At 40.9% G+C, this 16,019-nt stretch overlaps 1 protein-coding gene across 1 annotated transcript; it reads left to right on the top strand.

The window, feature by feature from the left end:
• Positions 1 to 2,425: 2,425 nt before the first annotated feature.
• Positions 2,426 to 11,026, top strand: LOC134043763 (aldo-keto reductase family 1 member B1-like). Its single transcript, XM_062492496.1, has 10 exons — positions 2,426 to 2,491; positions 4,763 to 4,930; positions 5,605 to 5,721; positions 6,366 to 6,443; positions 7,815 to 7,937; positions 8,144 to 8,250; positions 9,037 to 9,118; positions 9,568 to 9,651; positions 10,087 to 10,169; positions 10,987 to 11,026. Exons 1-10 carry the CDS (start codon positions 2,426 to 2,428, stop codon positions 11,024 to 11,026), a joined length of 948 nt encoding a protein of 315 aa, XP_062348480.1.
• The last annotated feature ends 4,993 nt before the right edge of the window (positions 11,027 to 16,019 follow it).

Raw genomic sequence — 16,019 nt, forward strand, 5'->3', positions numbered from 1 at the left:
ATCGTTGAGCATAGCTGTGAAATTACTCTTTCACTGTGCAGCAGGTATTTATTTCACTGTATTAGCAAGATCCATTATTCTGTTCAGCTCTGTATGTGTATTATTTATTCTGTGGTAAAAAAATCCTGGCGTATTATTTGCCACCAGGATGAGGAATTTTCAGGCTGTTCATTTTCAGGAATGCATTGCACTATTTCAAAAGCATCTTGCAATGGGTGAGTAAGAAGATCAAGTTTGTTTGCTTTTTCAACAGTGCCTCTGTGAAGGAGCTGAAAAAAGCTGCACTTTTGGGAACTGAGAAGTTAATAGGATGAGAGACTGACATTTCTGATTAGCTGTAACTTGAAATTTAAAAACTTCTGCATATGAAAAATGCCTTAAATGTGTCATAACCTTCCAGGGATGCCGCCCATCAAGGAAACAATTGCAGAGATACATTTAAGAATAGTTTCAGTGAAAAAAGCCACATTTATTTCCAAAGAAAAGTAATCAGTGGGTTTTTAAAATAAAATATTATGGGATACATTCCTTAGAAAATCAGTGTTGTGGTTTATTCTTGATCTATTCCTCCTAATGTTTATCTCCAAGAGCCAAGGAAAACCAGCTAAACCTGGACACTTCACCCTTGTGCTGGAGGCACAGTGAGTTTTGTTTTCAGGATTGCTGTCACGTGAAAGTTTAAATTGCTTCCACACAGAGCTGGGAGAGCAGGAGGGTGAGCGAACTGCAAATCAGTGTTTGACTTTGGTGGTATTATGTTGTTTTTGTGTGTGTATTATTTTGGTTTGGGGTTTTTTTTATTTAGGAGAGAGAATAAAGTGTTTGCAAGTTTTATTTTTGGTAGTGAAAGAGTTAATATTTTGCTTGCGTAGTAGAGGGTTTTGTGATTTTTTTTTTTTAGGTGGGGTGGTTGGAGATTTTATCATAAAGAATTTTTCAAGTTTATGTTGGGGGTTGGATTAGGATTGTAGGATTTAGTTAGAAAATTGGTGATGAGTTTTTTGTTTTATGTTTTGGGTTTTTTTTATTTGTTATATTTAATTTTAGTTATAGGTTGTTGGGTTTTTTAAATTTTGTTTATTAAAACTGCCTGACCTGGGCTGCTTCTGCAAAAAGTCACCTTGGTTGCCCCTGTGTCCACAGCAAAGCCCAGCCTAAGGAGTTGTTTTCATCCGAGGAAGTCCCTTTCAGCCCAGCACCTGGGATTCAGTGCTGGTGTGCTGCCATCAAGCAGCTCCTGGCATTTCTGCCAGAAACACATTTTTACTGAAAAACTGCTACAGAGGAGCTGGAATTATTTGTCCTGTGTTTGAGTCACTGTGCAAATGAAGCCCAGCACCAACAAGGGCTTGGAAAAGCCAGATAAAGCCAAGAGGATGTGTGTGGAAGAATAATTGCAGGTTCTGGTAACTCCTTGTTTCCGATTTTTGTTTGGTTTAGGATTACCATGCAGTAGCAAATTACACATTCTCTGCTTCATCTCTGCCAGACTCTTCCTCAGATTCAGATATTCTTCACCTTCAAGAAACACACAGAAAACCAGGAAAAAAGCAAGCAAATACATCTAATAAATCTCTCACAAAGTTATAATTTGTAAAATGTCTATATGTAATTTTAAAAATCACTGAAGGACAGGGAAATAATAATTGAGAGCGTCGTGGTCATCACATAATCCCTTTTTCTCACAAATAAGGAGAAAAACCACGTAGGGGAATGAAATCTCCATGGAGCAGCCCTGGGCACTACAATTTCTGGTTAAACCCTGCTTTTATGGCAGAATTCAGGCCAACAGGCCTGATCTTTTTGAGCTCAGAAATAAAAAGGGTTCTGAATGGAGTGACCACTCATCCTACAGTGGCTAAGAGCAAAAACTATGGGAAACCTTGAGATCAAATATATATAATATAATAAAAAATAATTTTAAAAACCATTAAAACATAGGTGCCTGGTACTGTGGGGATGAAGCCATATTGGGAATTAAAAAAAAATACTATTACTCCTGTGGACAGGCTAATCCTTCTGCAGCTCTCTGGCATCTTCTGGTGATGTGTTTAGGACAGGTGAGATGAGAAATGGTTTTGGGGCATGTGCCAACTCCCCAAATACCACTTTTTTTGCAGAAAAGCAGAGCCCATGGGGTGTACAAAAAACCTGCACCCTCAGCCAGTGCAAAATTGCCAAAATTGCCAAAATTGCCATGACAAGCTCACTCAATAAATTAATGAGGAGCCTACAATCAGTTTTTAAGTTCTTCGAAGGGTGAGATAAACCAAATTCCCTACCTCCTCTTATTATAGCACTTCTGCATGTATTTTCCTTGTCTGCAGCCAGTCAGCAGGCAGGAGGGAGGGGCAAAGATGATTTAAAAGGTTTTGCAACAGACCACAGCCTCTGCATTGCCCGTGGTGCTGGGAGGAGACTGCACATGGCCACTTACCTGGTGCTGCCCACTGGTGGGAGGATGCCCATCCTGGGACTGGGGACCTGGCAGGTACCTGCTGCAGCTGGGGACTTATGGTCAGGCAGGTGACACTAGAAGATTGCTGAAAATGACAGCAGATTTTTTTTTTCCAGCAGCAATATCTCAGGTAATGCAGGTATTTATTTGTATCTATTTGTGTTCCCGGCCTTCAGGAAACCTTTGGAGTGAGGTAGTCAAGTAGGTACCGGATTTTTCTTAGCTATGGGAAAAAAAAATCATGCTATAATGATGCAGTAAAAACTCCGCTCAGCTCGTTTTTCCTTGTTTTTTGTTTGTTTGTTTATTTGTTTGTTTTGGGTTTGTTTGTTGTTTTTTTCTTTTGGCATTGGATATAAATATCCCAGCATGTCATGTAGGTGTTATCTGTGATGAGTGTGTGTAGATACAGTAACTTAAGGGCAATAAGTAGATTTGGAAATGGGAATTCACAATAATTCCTTAGAGACTGAGCATAACTTATTTTTATTGGCAGCAGATGAGTATGCAGCATTTTGCAGGGATATAGTTTGTGTGGTTCTTTACCTGCAAATGTTACCTAATGGACTTTTAGTAAGAGAGAGTAGATATAAGAATATACTGAATTATAAACGTAAAAGGAATCTGGAAATGAGCTGAAAATTCTAAGAAACTTAACCTAAGAAAGGTAAAAAGATAAAAAAAAGTAGATTTCCTCCTGGATCTCAGACTGGAAACAAAATATGTCAAATCACAACTTCCCAGCTCCATGAAACACATTTCCAGTCACCATTAAAATGTCTTAAATTCTAGCCATATTTTTTGGGTCAGTTAATGCTAATCAGCATTTAACTTTATGTGCACAAATGGGAGTGAGTTTGTTTAACCCTTTCAGTCTTTATTTTTATGACAACAAAGGACACTAAAAAGCCTAAAGTAGACTTTAAAAACCAAAGTGTGTCTTGGGGGGCCTCTTAGGGCACAACGTTGTCCTGGGGGAGCTCACTGCAGAAACTTCTTAAGCTGCTAATAGAAACTGGCTAGGACTAAGTAGAAGGAAAATTTTGAGCACATGATCCCTGCCAGCACAAAATAATGTCATCTGTTATGTAATGAAGGCATGGCCCAAACCCACAGTGATTATTTCATTAAAGCTATTTGATTTCAAGGTTCCCACAGCAGCCTCAGAGTTTTGGTGCAGTGATGGGGCCTTCCCTTCACCCAGCAGCTCTGACTCAAAGCCTTGTAAAATGAAACAATTGATTATTTTCTCTGAAAAACATCTCACATGACAGAGTTTTGCGTAATGTCTTGTTGCCTTTGTTCTCTGCTGACTCCTCCTTCCTGCATGGCAGCTTTCCCATGCTCCAGCAGCACCCAGAGGTGAGGTGTTTCAAAATGCCAGCCTTTGGCAACTGTTAGCCTGCTTCCCCATGCCTGCTTCCTCATGCTGCCCTGAAAGGCTCACATGTGGGATGGGATGGGATGGGATGGGATGGGATGGGATGGGATGGGATGGGATGGGATGGGATGGGATGGGATGGGATGGGATGGGATGGGATGGGATGGGATGGGATGGGATGGGATGGGGAAAGGCACTGCAAAAAAGAAAAACCTGAAAAGTTTTCAACTGGCTCTTTTGTTGCGTGTAGCCTTGTGGGGAAAAAATATTGCTGCATTTTCTATGTTTCTGTTGTTATTAATTTAGGTGAACGAGATAAACACCCTTTGACTGGTAAACACTTGTAGAAGTGGTATTAAAAAAAAAAAAGCAGGTGATCACAGTTTTGAATCACGTTTCTGTTTGGAGTGCCATTTTCTGGATTCAGTCATCAAACAGCTCTTTAGTGTCTCCAAGCAAAGAATCTGAAGTGATTTATTTTGCTATTAAGTACCAAGTGTGAATTTTACCCAGGAGGTGGCACTGTCTCTAGCGTTTTGAGTCCCTTCGCCTCCCTGTCCTGTGTCAACAAGAGCTGGATTGTTTCCGTGCAGGACCAGAGCTGGATTGTTTTTGTGCGATTGGTTTCCTCATGTCACCAGTGTGTCACACTAAAGTTGCTTTTAATTTCTGGGGAAATTACAACATTTCAAGATAGCCTCATCTCTCAAAAAGAGCTTCCAAACTTTAGAATAAAGGGCAGATCAGCTCAGGTGATCATCAGTGGGTCTTCAGTGACACCCTTAGTTATTTGATTTCACAAAGTTAATGAAAGCCAGACACAGCCCGGAACTCATCTGGGGGCTTAAAAACGCCAGGTTTGCAGAACAGCAAACTTCTTCATCTGCTATTTGGCAAATCACTGGCTTCTGTTCTGGTTTCAGTCTCTGCAGGGAGCAGCAAGGGACGCAGTGAAGTTTGCCATCGATGTTGGGTACCGCCACTTTGATTGTGCCTACATGTACCAGAACGAGAGCGAGATTGGGGATGCCCTGCGACAAAAAATCGAGGAGGGCGTCGTGAGGCGAGAAGAGCTCTTTATTGTCGGCAAGGTGTGCCCTTGGACAATATTTCTCACATGGGGCCAAGCTCTAGGGAGGAAAGATAAAATCCTAACATGGAAAGTGCCACGGGATGAATTAACTAATGGGAATTAACTCCTGTCTGTCAGAGCAATGCAATTTGTGGATAGGGGGGTGAAGGAATAGGTCAACCCTTGAAAAACAAAAGGCTTGGTTTGAGAGGGGCTTTTTTGTAGTCCATATCCATTGTCAGCCATGGAGACAGGAACTGAGGCCGTGCTCTCTATGGCCTCTGGGATAGGAAGCAAGGCTATTGTTTTCATGGTCACTCCTGCTGTGCCACCAGCCTCAGCCTGTCAGCTCCTGTATGTTATGCTTTGTTTTGTTTTTTCCCTCAACAACAATGGTAGGAAAAATACAGTAACTTCTATCTGCTGGAAGCTGGCAGGTTGATTTTCACCAGGTTCACTTATTTTCTTTGTTTTAATAGTTGCAATAACTGATGGAATTTCAGAGTATCCCATTCTCATTTCACTTACTTAACTGTATCACAAATCATTTAATGCACCTCAAGTCGCAATTCCTCAGGATGAGATGTGCCACATCCTGAGCTGCCTCTGTGTCTGTGCCATGTTTCCCTGTCAGGGATGCTCTGCCACTGTGAGGGCAGGAGAGCAGCTCCCAGGCTTTGTGTTCCCCCACAGCTGTGGTCCACCTTCCATGAGAGATCCCTGGTGAAGGAGGCATGCCAGAAAACACTTGCTGCCCTCCAGCTGGATTATTTGGATCTCTACCTGATGCACTGTCCCATGGGATTCAAGGTATTGCAACTTTAAGTCCCGGGATCCATCTGTCAGGGCTCTGCCCCTTTTGCCTTCAGGACCAGACATGTCTTTAGTCCTCTCCAATGAGGAGTGTTGGTAAACCTCATTAGGACATAATGATAAATCTCTGCAGGGAGAGTCCAGAAAGAAAGGTAAGGCCATGGCTGCTTAAACTAGGTCTTGTAGTACAAAAACCATCTTATTTTCCCTGTGCAGCATTTTTAAGTCATGGATCAAATTACCATCCAGATCACATTCCTCTCAAGAGTGTGGGGTTTGGCTGCCATTTCCTTATCAAGAATCAAACATGAACTACTTAGTTCCGATTTTTCTCTTCTCTCTCTATGCCCAGGTTAAATAAACCCTGTTTTCCCCACTGTGTCACCTCCCAGCCTGAAGCTCACAGAAATGCCTGCTCTTCCTCTGCCTGCAGTAGAGAGTCTCAAGAGACAGATTTTCTTGAAGATTTCTCTGTTGGTACAGGCTACTCGTTTCAGCCATGTCTCACCACACCACCACAAACATAAGTCAGGATATCCAGCTCACTTTCTCCAGCTCCACTCGCCCAAATTTCTAAGTGATTTCTTTAAGTACTTATAATTCAGCTGACATTAATGTTGTTTTTCTTCTTGTGCTGATAGGCAGGAGAGGAGTTATTTCCTACAGATGGAAATGGCATGATCATTCCCAGCGATACAGATTTTCTGGATACGTGGGAGGTACATTCGTTTACAGGCCAAAAATATCTCGCTAGATTGAAATAACAGCCTGAAAACTCTAAGCTTTCCACTGTGGGAATTGTTCTGAGAGAATTTCTAACACAAAGTATTCGAGACTGTTGATTTCTCTGTGTCCTTGGTCTCCTTTTTGTGTCACTCTGCCAACATTTAGGTATTTTTATATCTACTGCTTACTAAACTGGCTGGTTTGGCATGACAAGAGGAAATCTTTGACTGTGTGTGTACCCTGCAGTGATTTGAGCTAACATGTGCTGTTGCTGTCATCCCTACCCTGCTCTCTGGACAATTTTTGGTGGCTGTAGTTGTAGCCATGCTCATCTCTAGTTGCACCTGAGTTGTTCAGACCCCAGGAAAACTAACATGCCCGTGCCAATAAACAGAGGACCCAAATTTCTTTCTTTAGAAGGTAATGGAACTTGGCCAAAGTCCTTTGCTGAGCTCTGTGTGCAGCACAGGCTGCATGGGAGGCCAGGCTCGGGTGTGAGTTCAAATTTCTGCCTGGCCTATGGTTTGGGCTTCCTTCCCCTTCCACTCCCACCGTGTGCTCAGCACAGCCAGGCCAAAAGCAGGTAAGAAACTCACTGGAGTCAGAAGAATTCACTGATGCTTCTTGCCTTCTGTCAGATGAAGAAAAGGCATGTTTTTGTTGTTAATTTGAAGGAAAATTGGACATTTCAGGCTACTGCTTATGACAGGAACTTCAAATGAAAATTATTTCTGCTTTGGAACAAGGTATCTCCTGCTCTAAAGGCTGGTAGTAGATTAATTTCCTGTTTCTTTTCTGATGGATGTGACAATGTGATTAGGGTTGTCTGGATGTTTTACTGCTCATTAGTGTGAAAGAAAATAGGCGATGGAGGGGTTACACAGTGCTGCTTATCCTATAATCCAATTGCTAAATGATACATCTCTCTTGGGAAATTAATCAGTGTTGATCACCAGCATCCATCTTGTTCCAGCTCGTAACAGCTCCTTGTTGAACTGCTCTGTTCCAAAGAATGTGCTTTTTATTATGGGATTATTATTTGGTTAGCTGAAGAATTACCCTGAAAGAATTTCTTTCATCTGTGTGGAGGTCTGCCTGGAGATAGTATTTCAAAATGGTCATATTTTACTAAAATAATAGTAGTTTAGGAATTGTGTGAATATTGCTGTTATTTTTCTGTATGGTGACACACAATGTGAGACCCTGACTCTGACCAGACCCCACTGTTCATGTACTGTTCTCATAGCACAGCACAAGAGGAGTCCAGCCAGGAAGATTTTTACCACTGAAGTTTTTGTGGGGGCATTTTTTCCATATAAAAATGAAAGAGCTGAATAGGAAGTGTGATTCTGTGGTGTTTCTAGGCTATGGAAGAGCTAGTGGACATGGGAATGGTGAAGGCTATTGGAGTCTCCAACTTCAACCAGAAACAGATTGATCGACTCCTGAGCAAACCAGGCTTAAGATACAAACCGGCAAATAATCAGGTAAATTGTCCTCCAGCTCCTCCATACTGACATCTCATCTGTTTGGTGTGTTGCATTGGTTGGAACATCTCTTAAATATCCCTTAAAAACCCCACACATGCAAAAAGAACCACCTTTTCAAAGCTGATGTGGCACGTGGTAGGTCATCACAGTGATGCTAAACCTTGAGAGGTGAAAAGTAATTTTTTTTTTTTTTTTTTTTTGAGATTGAGAGCCACCCCTATCTTCCTCAGGAAGAGCTGATTAAATTTTGCCAATCCAAAGGGATCTCTGTCACTGCATATTGTCCCCTTGGAGCACCCAACTGGCCAAGGTAAGAATGTGTTATGAGATTTCTTTCTTAGATGTAAATTGGAGTCAGTGCAGTAAACCAGTCTCAGGATGTGGATGAAACCTCAGAGTAAAAACTGCAATTAGAAAAAGATTTACTAATTCAATTAAAAAAAAAAATCACACCCATAGAAGCCTCACAACTATTGATAATCAGTCCACTACAGTTTCATAGGTTGAAGAAAAAGGATCAGTTGGTTGATGAATGCAGAGAATTCTTAACTGAGCTTTGGTGAGCTTATTAAACATGTAGGAGAATTTCTGAACTAAAAGAAACAAGGCAAAACAAACAAACAAAAAAAAACAAAGCAGCAGATGCTTACAAAAATAGCAACTTTGCAGTCCTACTGGGACAAAGGGATCCAGTTTTTAAATTGGTAAGTTGCAGAAATTTTGCTTTTACTCCCATCTTCATGGCTTTCTCTGACCTGGGACAAGGCATTTGCCAGAGCAGCTGTGCTTGTAAAGGACAAGATGAAATTCTTGGGATCTGGATCAAAGAAATTCCCAGCCTGATTTCAGGCTGGACAGAAATGCGTTATAGTGACCTATTTTTACTAGAAACTACAGGCCTCTTCTCATGTGTTCATGAGAAAGAATTCTTCCATTCATGGAAAGAATGAAGGCAGGAACTGAAGTAACAAGATGATAAAGCGTGCAAGATTATGTTTTTAATAATGTCAATAATATTCTTATGATACAGGGCTTGAGGGAAAAGACAATGGGTCATTCAACTACTGAAGCCTGGTTTTATTTTTTATTTTCACAGGTCCAAGCCTGACCATATTTCCCTTCTTGATGATCCTCAAATTAAGGAAATTGCACACAAGCATAACAAAACCCCAGCTCAGGTTAATACTGGTCAGAGTTATTTTCCTTTATTTTATTAAGGAACTGTTTACAGAGGTACTATGGAATAATAATATGGAATTCCAGCTGTGTTGTGGCTGCAGTTTAATGCTTTAGAAAAATATTGCCTCTTACTTTTAGTGATGGACAGAAAATTACCAGTGGCTTTGGGCTTTAACTAGCACACTGGCTGCCTCTCCACACAGCATCCCTGCCAGTCCTGAACGCTTGGTCAATGCACTTCCTTGTTGACATCTCTGCTTCAGAGATGGATAAGGATCAATTGAGCTCATGTGATAATTAGGAAGGGTATAGGTAGTGCTTCTCCTCTGTAAACCCTCTCAGATTACCACTAGAGCTGCTCTGTGTAACCATGCAGGCATCTTTGGTTTTCAGCTTTCCAAAGACAGTCAGCACTTCTCATCTCTAAATTCCCTATGTGCTCCTGTAGGTGCTTATTCGGCTCCAAATTCAAAGAAATTTGAGTGTAATTCCCAAATCTGTCACTCGACAGCGGATTGAAGAAAATTTTAAGGTAAGATGGTACCCTGCATAGGCATTAGTGGTATTAAAACTACACAGGAAAAAAAACCCACTCTGCCAATGGTACAAACCATCCCTCTCCAACTTCAAACCAGCAAAACCTTTGTCATATACCACATAGCTTATTACTTCTTTATGAAAGCAAAAAGTCGCTTTGAAAGTAAGGAGCCATGTCTTCAATTAGAATACATCAGGCAAGAGCCAAACCCTTCCTTCCATGTTGTAGCACAATTATGATGCAGGCAATAACCCCATACATAAGATACAAAGACCCCACCAGCACTGTAACCTTACACACTTATTCACTGCTCTCCCTGCACTAGGGTGCTCCTAGTGCTTCAGTTTGCTTTTGGTATTCTTTCTGCAAATAAACATCCTGTTCTCACTGCAAACTGAAGTAATTCAGCTGTCTGGGACCTTCATGCAGGTGTTTGACTTTGAAGTGGCTCAAGAGGAGATGGAGACCCTCCTCAGTTTCAAGAAGTGCTATCGCATCTGTGCATTAAGCGAGTGAGTACCTCCTCCTCCTCCAGGCATCAGCAGGACTACCTTACCACTGGAGATCCTCTTAACAGACACTAGTTGATAGCCCCACTTAAAAATTAAGAGAGGTAGTCTCAGCCAACACCTGGTCACATCTGCTGGAATCTCACACTTGGGCTTATTAGAGCACTGCCTATCCTGTACAGGTTGGGAACACTGGGATTTCTCCAGGCACAACATTCTTAAGAGATTCTGAACTGGATGCATACCAAACTGCTGCCTGAAAACCAAAATGAGCTGGAAATTCCAAAATAAATAAACAGCTATTCCCACCCTCCCTCCCTCCCCCCCACCATATTCTTTGTCTCCTTCATATAAGAGAGAGTCAGAGTAAATAAACTCCATTTTAAGAATGAGAGTTGTAAGGGTTTTTTTGAAGGGAAAAGCTGTGCCTGTGTACTCCTGCCAATGTTATTGAGGCAGGGCCCAGATAACAGAATGGTTACAGACTCAAGATCTGCATTTTATTCAGTTTTCCCAGGTTACCCACTTGTCTGACAGCTTCCTGGGGGATTTGGGAATTCCCAAGAGAGAGGTTTAATATCTCAGGGAACTTTGTCAATTTCAACTGCGCAAAAGACACCTTATCCTTTAAGAAGGAGGTCACAGATATATGCAAAGATTACAGAGGGTACCCTGCCCTGGGTACACTAAGCAGACACTCTCTCATGTTTTCCAAGTATTTCAGTTTTAGTTCTTTTACGGGGGGGGGGGGGGGGGGGGGGGGAAGCTTTTCCTTTAAACTATATCCTTGAAATGTTTTAATCATGCTCTCTTCTTCTAGATGCAGAAATCACAAAGACTATCCTTTTTTTGAAGGCTGACCTAGGCATCAGCTTCCGATCCTCCAGGAATCCAGACCATTTATTGTTATTTCAAGTAATTTGCAATACTTGGCATATTAATTCATGATAGAAGGGGAATATGTATTTAAAAATGGGAGAAGGTAACTCACTGGCATTCTGAAGATTCATCTTTGAACATGGATACATTTGCTTCCCTTTTTACCAAGCAGTTATATCAGTCCTTTATCTGTGCTTTCACACAATGTTCAGTTGCAGCAAAACATATATTCTCTATTAATTTAGCAATGATAATGAAGTTTAATAAACCCATATATTGGGTTTAGGCAACAGCAGCCTTTGTCATAACTATAAATCCTGACAGAGTTTAGACAATTTAAATTCTCTGATTAGTTATGTTTATGGACGAGAGGGCAATGAATACCCTATCTTTTAATAATCAGTACAAGACAACCTACTTAACAGCAGACCTTAATGACACGAGATGCCAAGTTCAGTAATTTCAGAGTAACAGACTGAAAGCTCTTTAGAGGACACTGCTGAATTATGATTCAGGAGATCTTCTCTTAATGATCTTTGCTATTTATGAACTGCTAAAAACTAATAAACTACAGGAGATTTGTATGTTTTGTTTCCAGTATCTGCAAGATTATATAAATACTGCCTTTATCAGTAGAATGGCTGCAGTTGAGACTGTGAATCTCTCCTAGAAAATCCAGTCTGATAAAGAATACACAGGAATTATTTTGTTTGGCAACTGTCATACTTAGCAAGCAGAAAAGCTGGGCAGCTTCACAGAAGCCAACAGTAGATTTTCACTCTCCTGTACTGCTCGCTTGTGTTCTGACTCAAAGGATGTCTCTGGTTAACAATAAAAAAAAAAAGTCAGTGCTGCTGCAGGCCACACAGCAGTTTTAATGAGATATCTCTAAATCAAGACTTGCTCTTAAGCTCTAACACTTCACTCAAAACTCCTGTACTTGCTTTAGGCTCTTGCAGCCCAGGATAAGAACAAGGCAGTTCAGCATTGTATGCAGAGGGAAAGAAAATTGTGTAATTAAGGGTCAGGACTAAGACACACCCTTCATGGATATTCTTTTCCAACTCATTTTCTTTGTAGTTGATAAAGGAAATGATGACATATCTTTGAGCTGCTTCAGACTTTCCCAAGATGTTTGAGTAACAGGTGCCCTAGAAATAACAGCAAATTCCCATCAAATTGAATTTCCTACAGCAACTCTTCTAAAGAAATGTCTGAAAAATCTATCAGGAATTGACACTGAACAGCTATAATGCAGTGATATGGACAGGAAGGTGCCTGTAATAGGCATTCTCTTTTTTCTCCTCCTGAACATGCTACATGTAAAAGGCCAGTTGCAGTATATAATCCTAGATGCAATTAGAAAGTGAAATCTGTGGAAGGTGCTCTGCTTCCAGGTATTCAGCCTGTGGGGTCACTTGTCAATCTACAGTAGCAGCAATACCCACTTAAGGCTGTAGCATACAGTCATCTTGAAATATTCTCTACTTAATAGGAATTTTCTAACCACATTCCAATTTAATCATAGCTATCAGATTTGAAGCTATTTACAGGATGTTTATAGACTGTGGTAGGCAGGAAGTCAGACAAGATGATCACAGTAGCCATATAATAGTAAGAAATTCAAAACAAGTTAGAAGCCAGAGATTGTGTGTTTGTTTCACAGACAATAGATCTTTTTCAGCTGCAGAAACTTTAGCAAAGGTAAAAGGAGAAGAATTTGGGTGGTGTCAGTTACTGGGAAATAAAGCCCCCCTGTTTTGCAGCAGAGCCACAGCCCTATTTACAATATGCCTTTCTAGAAGAGTTGCTGCCTCACAGCAAGCACAGCCCTGACCCTGCTGCCAGGAGCTGTATGGAAAGGTTTTTAGCATACCAAATTAATTTTCAGTTTCCATCAGCTGTGCAGCACTGCTCTCACACCAAACCCACACATACATGGTTCCTAGTCAGCAGCAACATTCTGTGCCAATGAACCCAGTAAAATGAAAACACCTTAGCTGAGCATTTGTCTTTGTATCACAGTGTGTTGTCTCATGAATTCAGCTTTTTATTGTGGAGTTCATCCATTCTGGTACAGTCAAACCTCATGAAAAGTTCCAAAGAGGCTGGGTGAAAAAAGTGAAGTGTTATGTCCATGTTTTGGAGGGAAATCTGGATAACACAGGTAATGAACAATAGGTAAAAATCAAAAATTCTTTCTTGGTCATGGCTGCTCAACTTTTCCACCTACTCTAATTCCAAGCTCTATCATATTGAGGTCCATATCATTCAAAAGCAAACTGAATGAGAAGCCAAAGACAATCAGGTACAAACCTATTTCATAAACTTTTTTGCAAGGCATCTTGCACAAGAAATACTGGTCCTTGCCTTCCTCTGAATCTTGAAAGAAGACTGATTAGGATAATTAATGGCCTAGGAATAATTTATACAGATGGTAATTGAGTAGAGTAAGACTTTCCTTAACCTGACACTAGTACAAGGAGCTGTGCCAGATGTTTATCAAACCTGGAGGAGCTCACAAAGTGTGACTGGAAATAGACCAGGTATTTCCTCCACTGTAAAAAAAACAGTAGAATCAAATGAATCTACCAGCAAATCAGCCCAAAACAAGTAAGAGATGGCAATTCTTCACAAACTGAATGTGAAGCATCATTCCCTTGGAACATAACAGATTCAGAAGGTAACTGAACAACAAAGAGTTTAACTCATGGCTGTTAAACATAAGAACAAACCGCTGTCAGAATATTTAAATAACACTGCTTCAATGCTCAACTTATTCATCTTCAGCAACTTATTTTGACCACAGCTGTAGGCAAGATGCACAAATATGTAGATACTCTGATTCAGTTCAGCTGCTCTTACAAGCAACTACCAGTTGACTTGTAATCAGGCCTGTTTCAGCTTAGAATAGCTTATTTTGCATTCAGCTTGCTCTTTTTTTTCTTAAGAGTTTGGAAAAAATATGGAGTCTTGCAGATGTTTGCACTAATGGTCCTGTACCATGCACTTTAACAAGTTAAAATGCAAGACCAATGAGGCCTATTTAATACTTTTAAGAGCTGCCTCACAGGTAAAATAAACAAGGTCCTGCCAGAGTAAGACAGCTCTGTATTGTAAAGAAACCAAGGACAAGGCAGAGGAAGGGATGACAAATAGTTATTGACAGTTTGTAGATGACACACCAGGGGAGTATTAAGTGACTGAAATGAAAATAATTTCTCCCAAGTTAACTCTTCTGTGCCCCAGTTAAGCAAAAGACTCCAGATTTCTAGTTGCATCTTCAACACAGTGAATACACATTAAAATCCAAAGACTGGATTTTCTTTTCCCATTTTGAATACTATAATTCCCTGTGCCTCAGTTTTCACAACTCCAAAACAAATGCATTCCATAGCATTTGTGCAGACTTGTGAGCTCAGCAAGAGGAGAGGTCCTGGCTCCTTTTTCCCTAAGGGAAACAAACATCAAGTTAGAGAGCATCATATGAAAACTGATTCCAGCCAGACAGGCCTGTGTATTTGTGTTCCAATACCTGAAGTAAAGCTATTTTCTCTCAAAGGAACATCAGCTGAAACCTGAAACAAACATGCTGTGTCTGTCAGACTGTCTGTGCTGTCCTACCTTCAACCAGCAAGACACCAGTTCCAAATACTTCTTGTATCCTCCACTACACAAGGAAACTTGCAGAAACAGTATCTTCCCTTCTCTAATGATACCGCCGCTGATTTTCTCTACCTGTTTTCCCCAATAAATCAGTTCACCATCATTCTTTGCTACCATGCAAATAGATCTGTCCTGTGAGAGCCATTTTCTTTTAAACATGAAATAAAGGCCTGCTAATCTGGTATCACTTAGAGCAGTGAATGGAGCTGGAAGTGAAACAAGTTCTGTGCAAGTACTGATTTTACCAGTTCCAACGACATGTTTTTTTTCCTGTTAGCTGCTCTTAATCTTTCCTGTAGGCTGGAAATCCTCTTCCCAGGGTGTGCTACAGTATCACACTACCTCAGCTGCTGCAGCAGAGTCCCTAGAACGTCTAGGAAGAGGTTGACAAGGTGGAGCTGAACTACAAGTTCTTAATTTAAGAACACAAAACAAAACACAACCAACTTTTCATTGGAAAAGCTACAAGACTGTATTTGTCCTTAAAAATGTCTTTGATCAGAAACCCAGAGATCTGTCAAATCACAATACAAAAACAAATGCTGTGAACAGTTTCAGCAGGAAGAGCTCAGTTAGCAGGAATGCTGAGCTCCGGATACAGAGCTCTTTGATCTTTCCACTTTACCTTTTATGAGACAAAAGGAAATCTCTGCTCTTGTAGGTAGAGTATGGCACAAGCATGAGGGTACAACAGACTGCATTTTACTGTAACAATTCCTAGATCAAACTAGACTAAAGGAAGACTCTTCCTCTATCTCAGCCTTAATTATATCTACCCTTGGAGAAGCAATCCAAGACCATTAAGGGTAACAGGGTTTTCTATCACTCCCTTCCCATGCTTTGACAGCAGCATGCTTTCTGTTTAAGCTTGTGCATCATTACCCCTGCACTCAGGTGCTTCTCTGTTTACCCTCAATTCTCACTCTGATACTTCACCAAGATCCAAGCCCTCTGCCGGCTAAGTGCTGCACTGTGTCCCAGAACGACCTTTTCCAAATTCCTTCCCACCAAGTCATTCAGTGAAATACAGAGAGAGCCTGTTACAGTGCCACTCCACCCCGAGTGCTCCCTGCTCTCCCTTCTGCCGTGCAGCAGTCTGTCTCCAAGTTGTCTCCAGTAAAATTCCTACTTCCAGAATGGAAAATTTCAGGCACTAACTTCCATAAAGTTGCAGTGAAAAGAAAACAGAGGAAGCTAACAGAACCTGATGCACTATTTTGGAAGCCTTGACCCTCAATGTAACTTCTTGCCAGAGCACACTTGTCACAAAAATGCTATTTGCAAGCAAGTCAACATTGCCCCAAACAG

The sequence above is a fragment of the Cinclus cinclus genome, chromosome 4 (assembly GCF_963662255.1).
Source record: "Cinclus cinclus chromosome 4, bCinCin1.1, whole genome shotgun sequence".
Lineage (NCBI taxonomy): Eukaryota > Metazoa > Chordata > Aves > Passeriformes > Cinclidae > Cinclus > Cinclus cinclus.

Coding starts and splice junctions, on each gene's coding strand:
- LOC134043763 (XM_062492496.1), top strand. CDS start 2,426: ATGGCCACTTACCTGGTGCTGCCCACTGGTGGGAGGATGCCCATCCTG. Junction 6,444..7,814: donor ATTTTCTGGATACGTGGGAG/GTACATTCGTTT, acceptor TGGTGTTTCTAG/GCTATGGAAGAGCTAGTGGA. Junction 9,119..9,567: donor ATAACAAAACCCCAGCTCAG/GTTAATACTGGT, acceptor GTGCTCCTGTAG/GTGCTTATTCGGCTCCAAAT.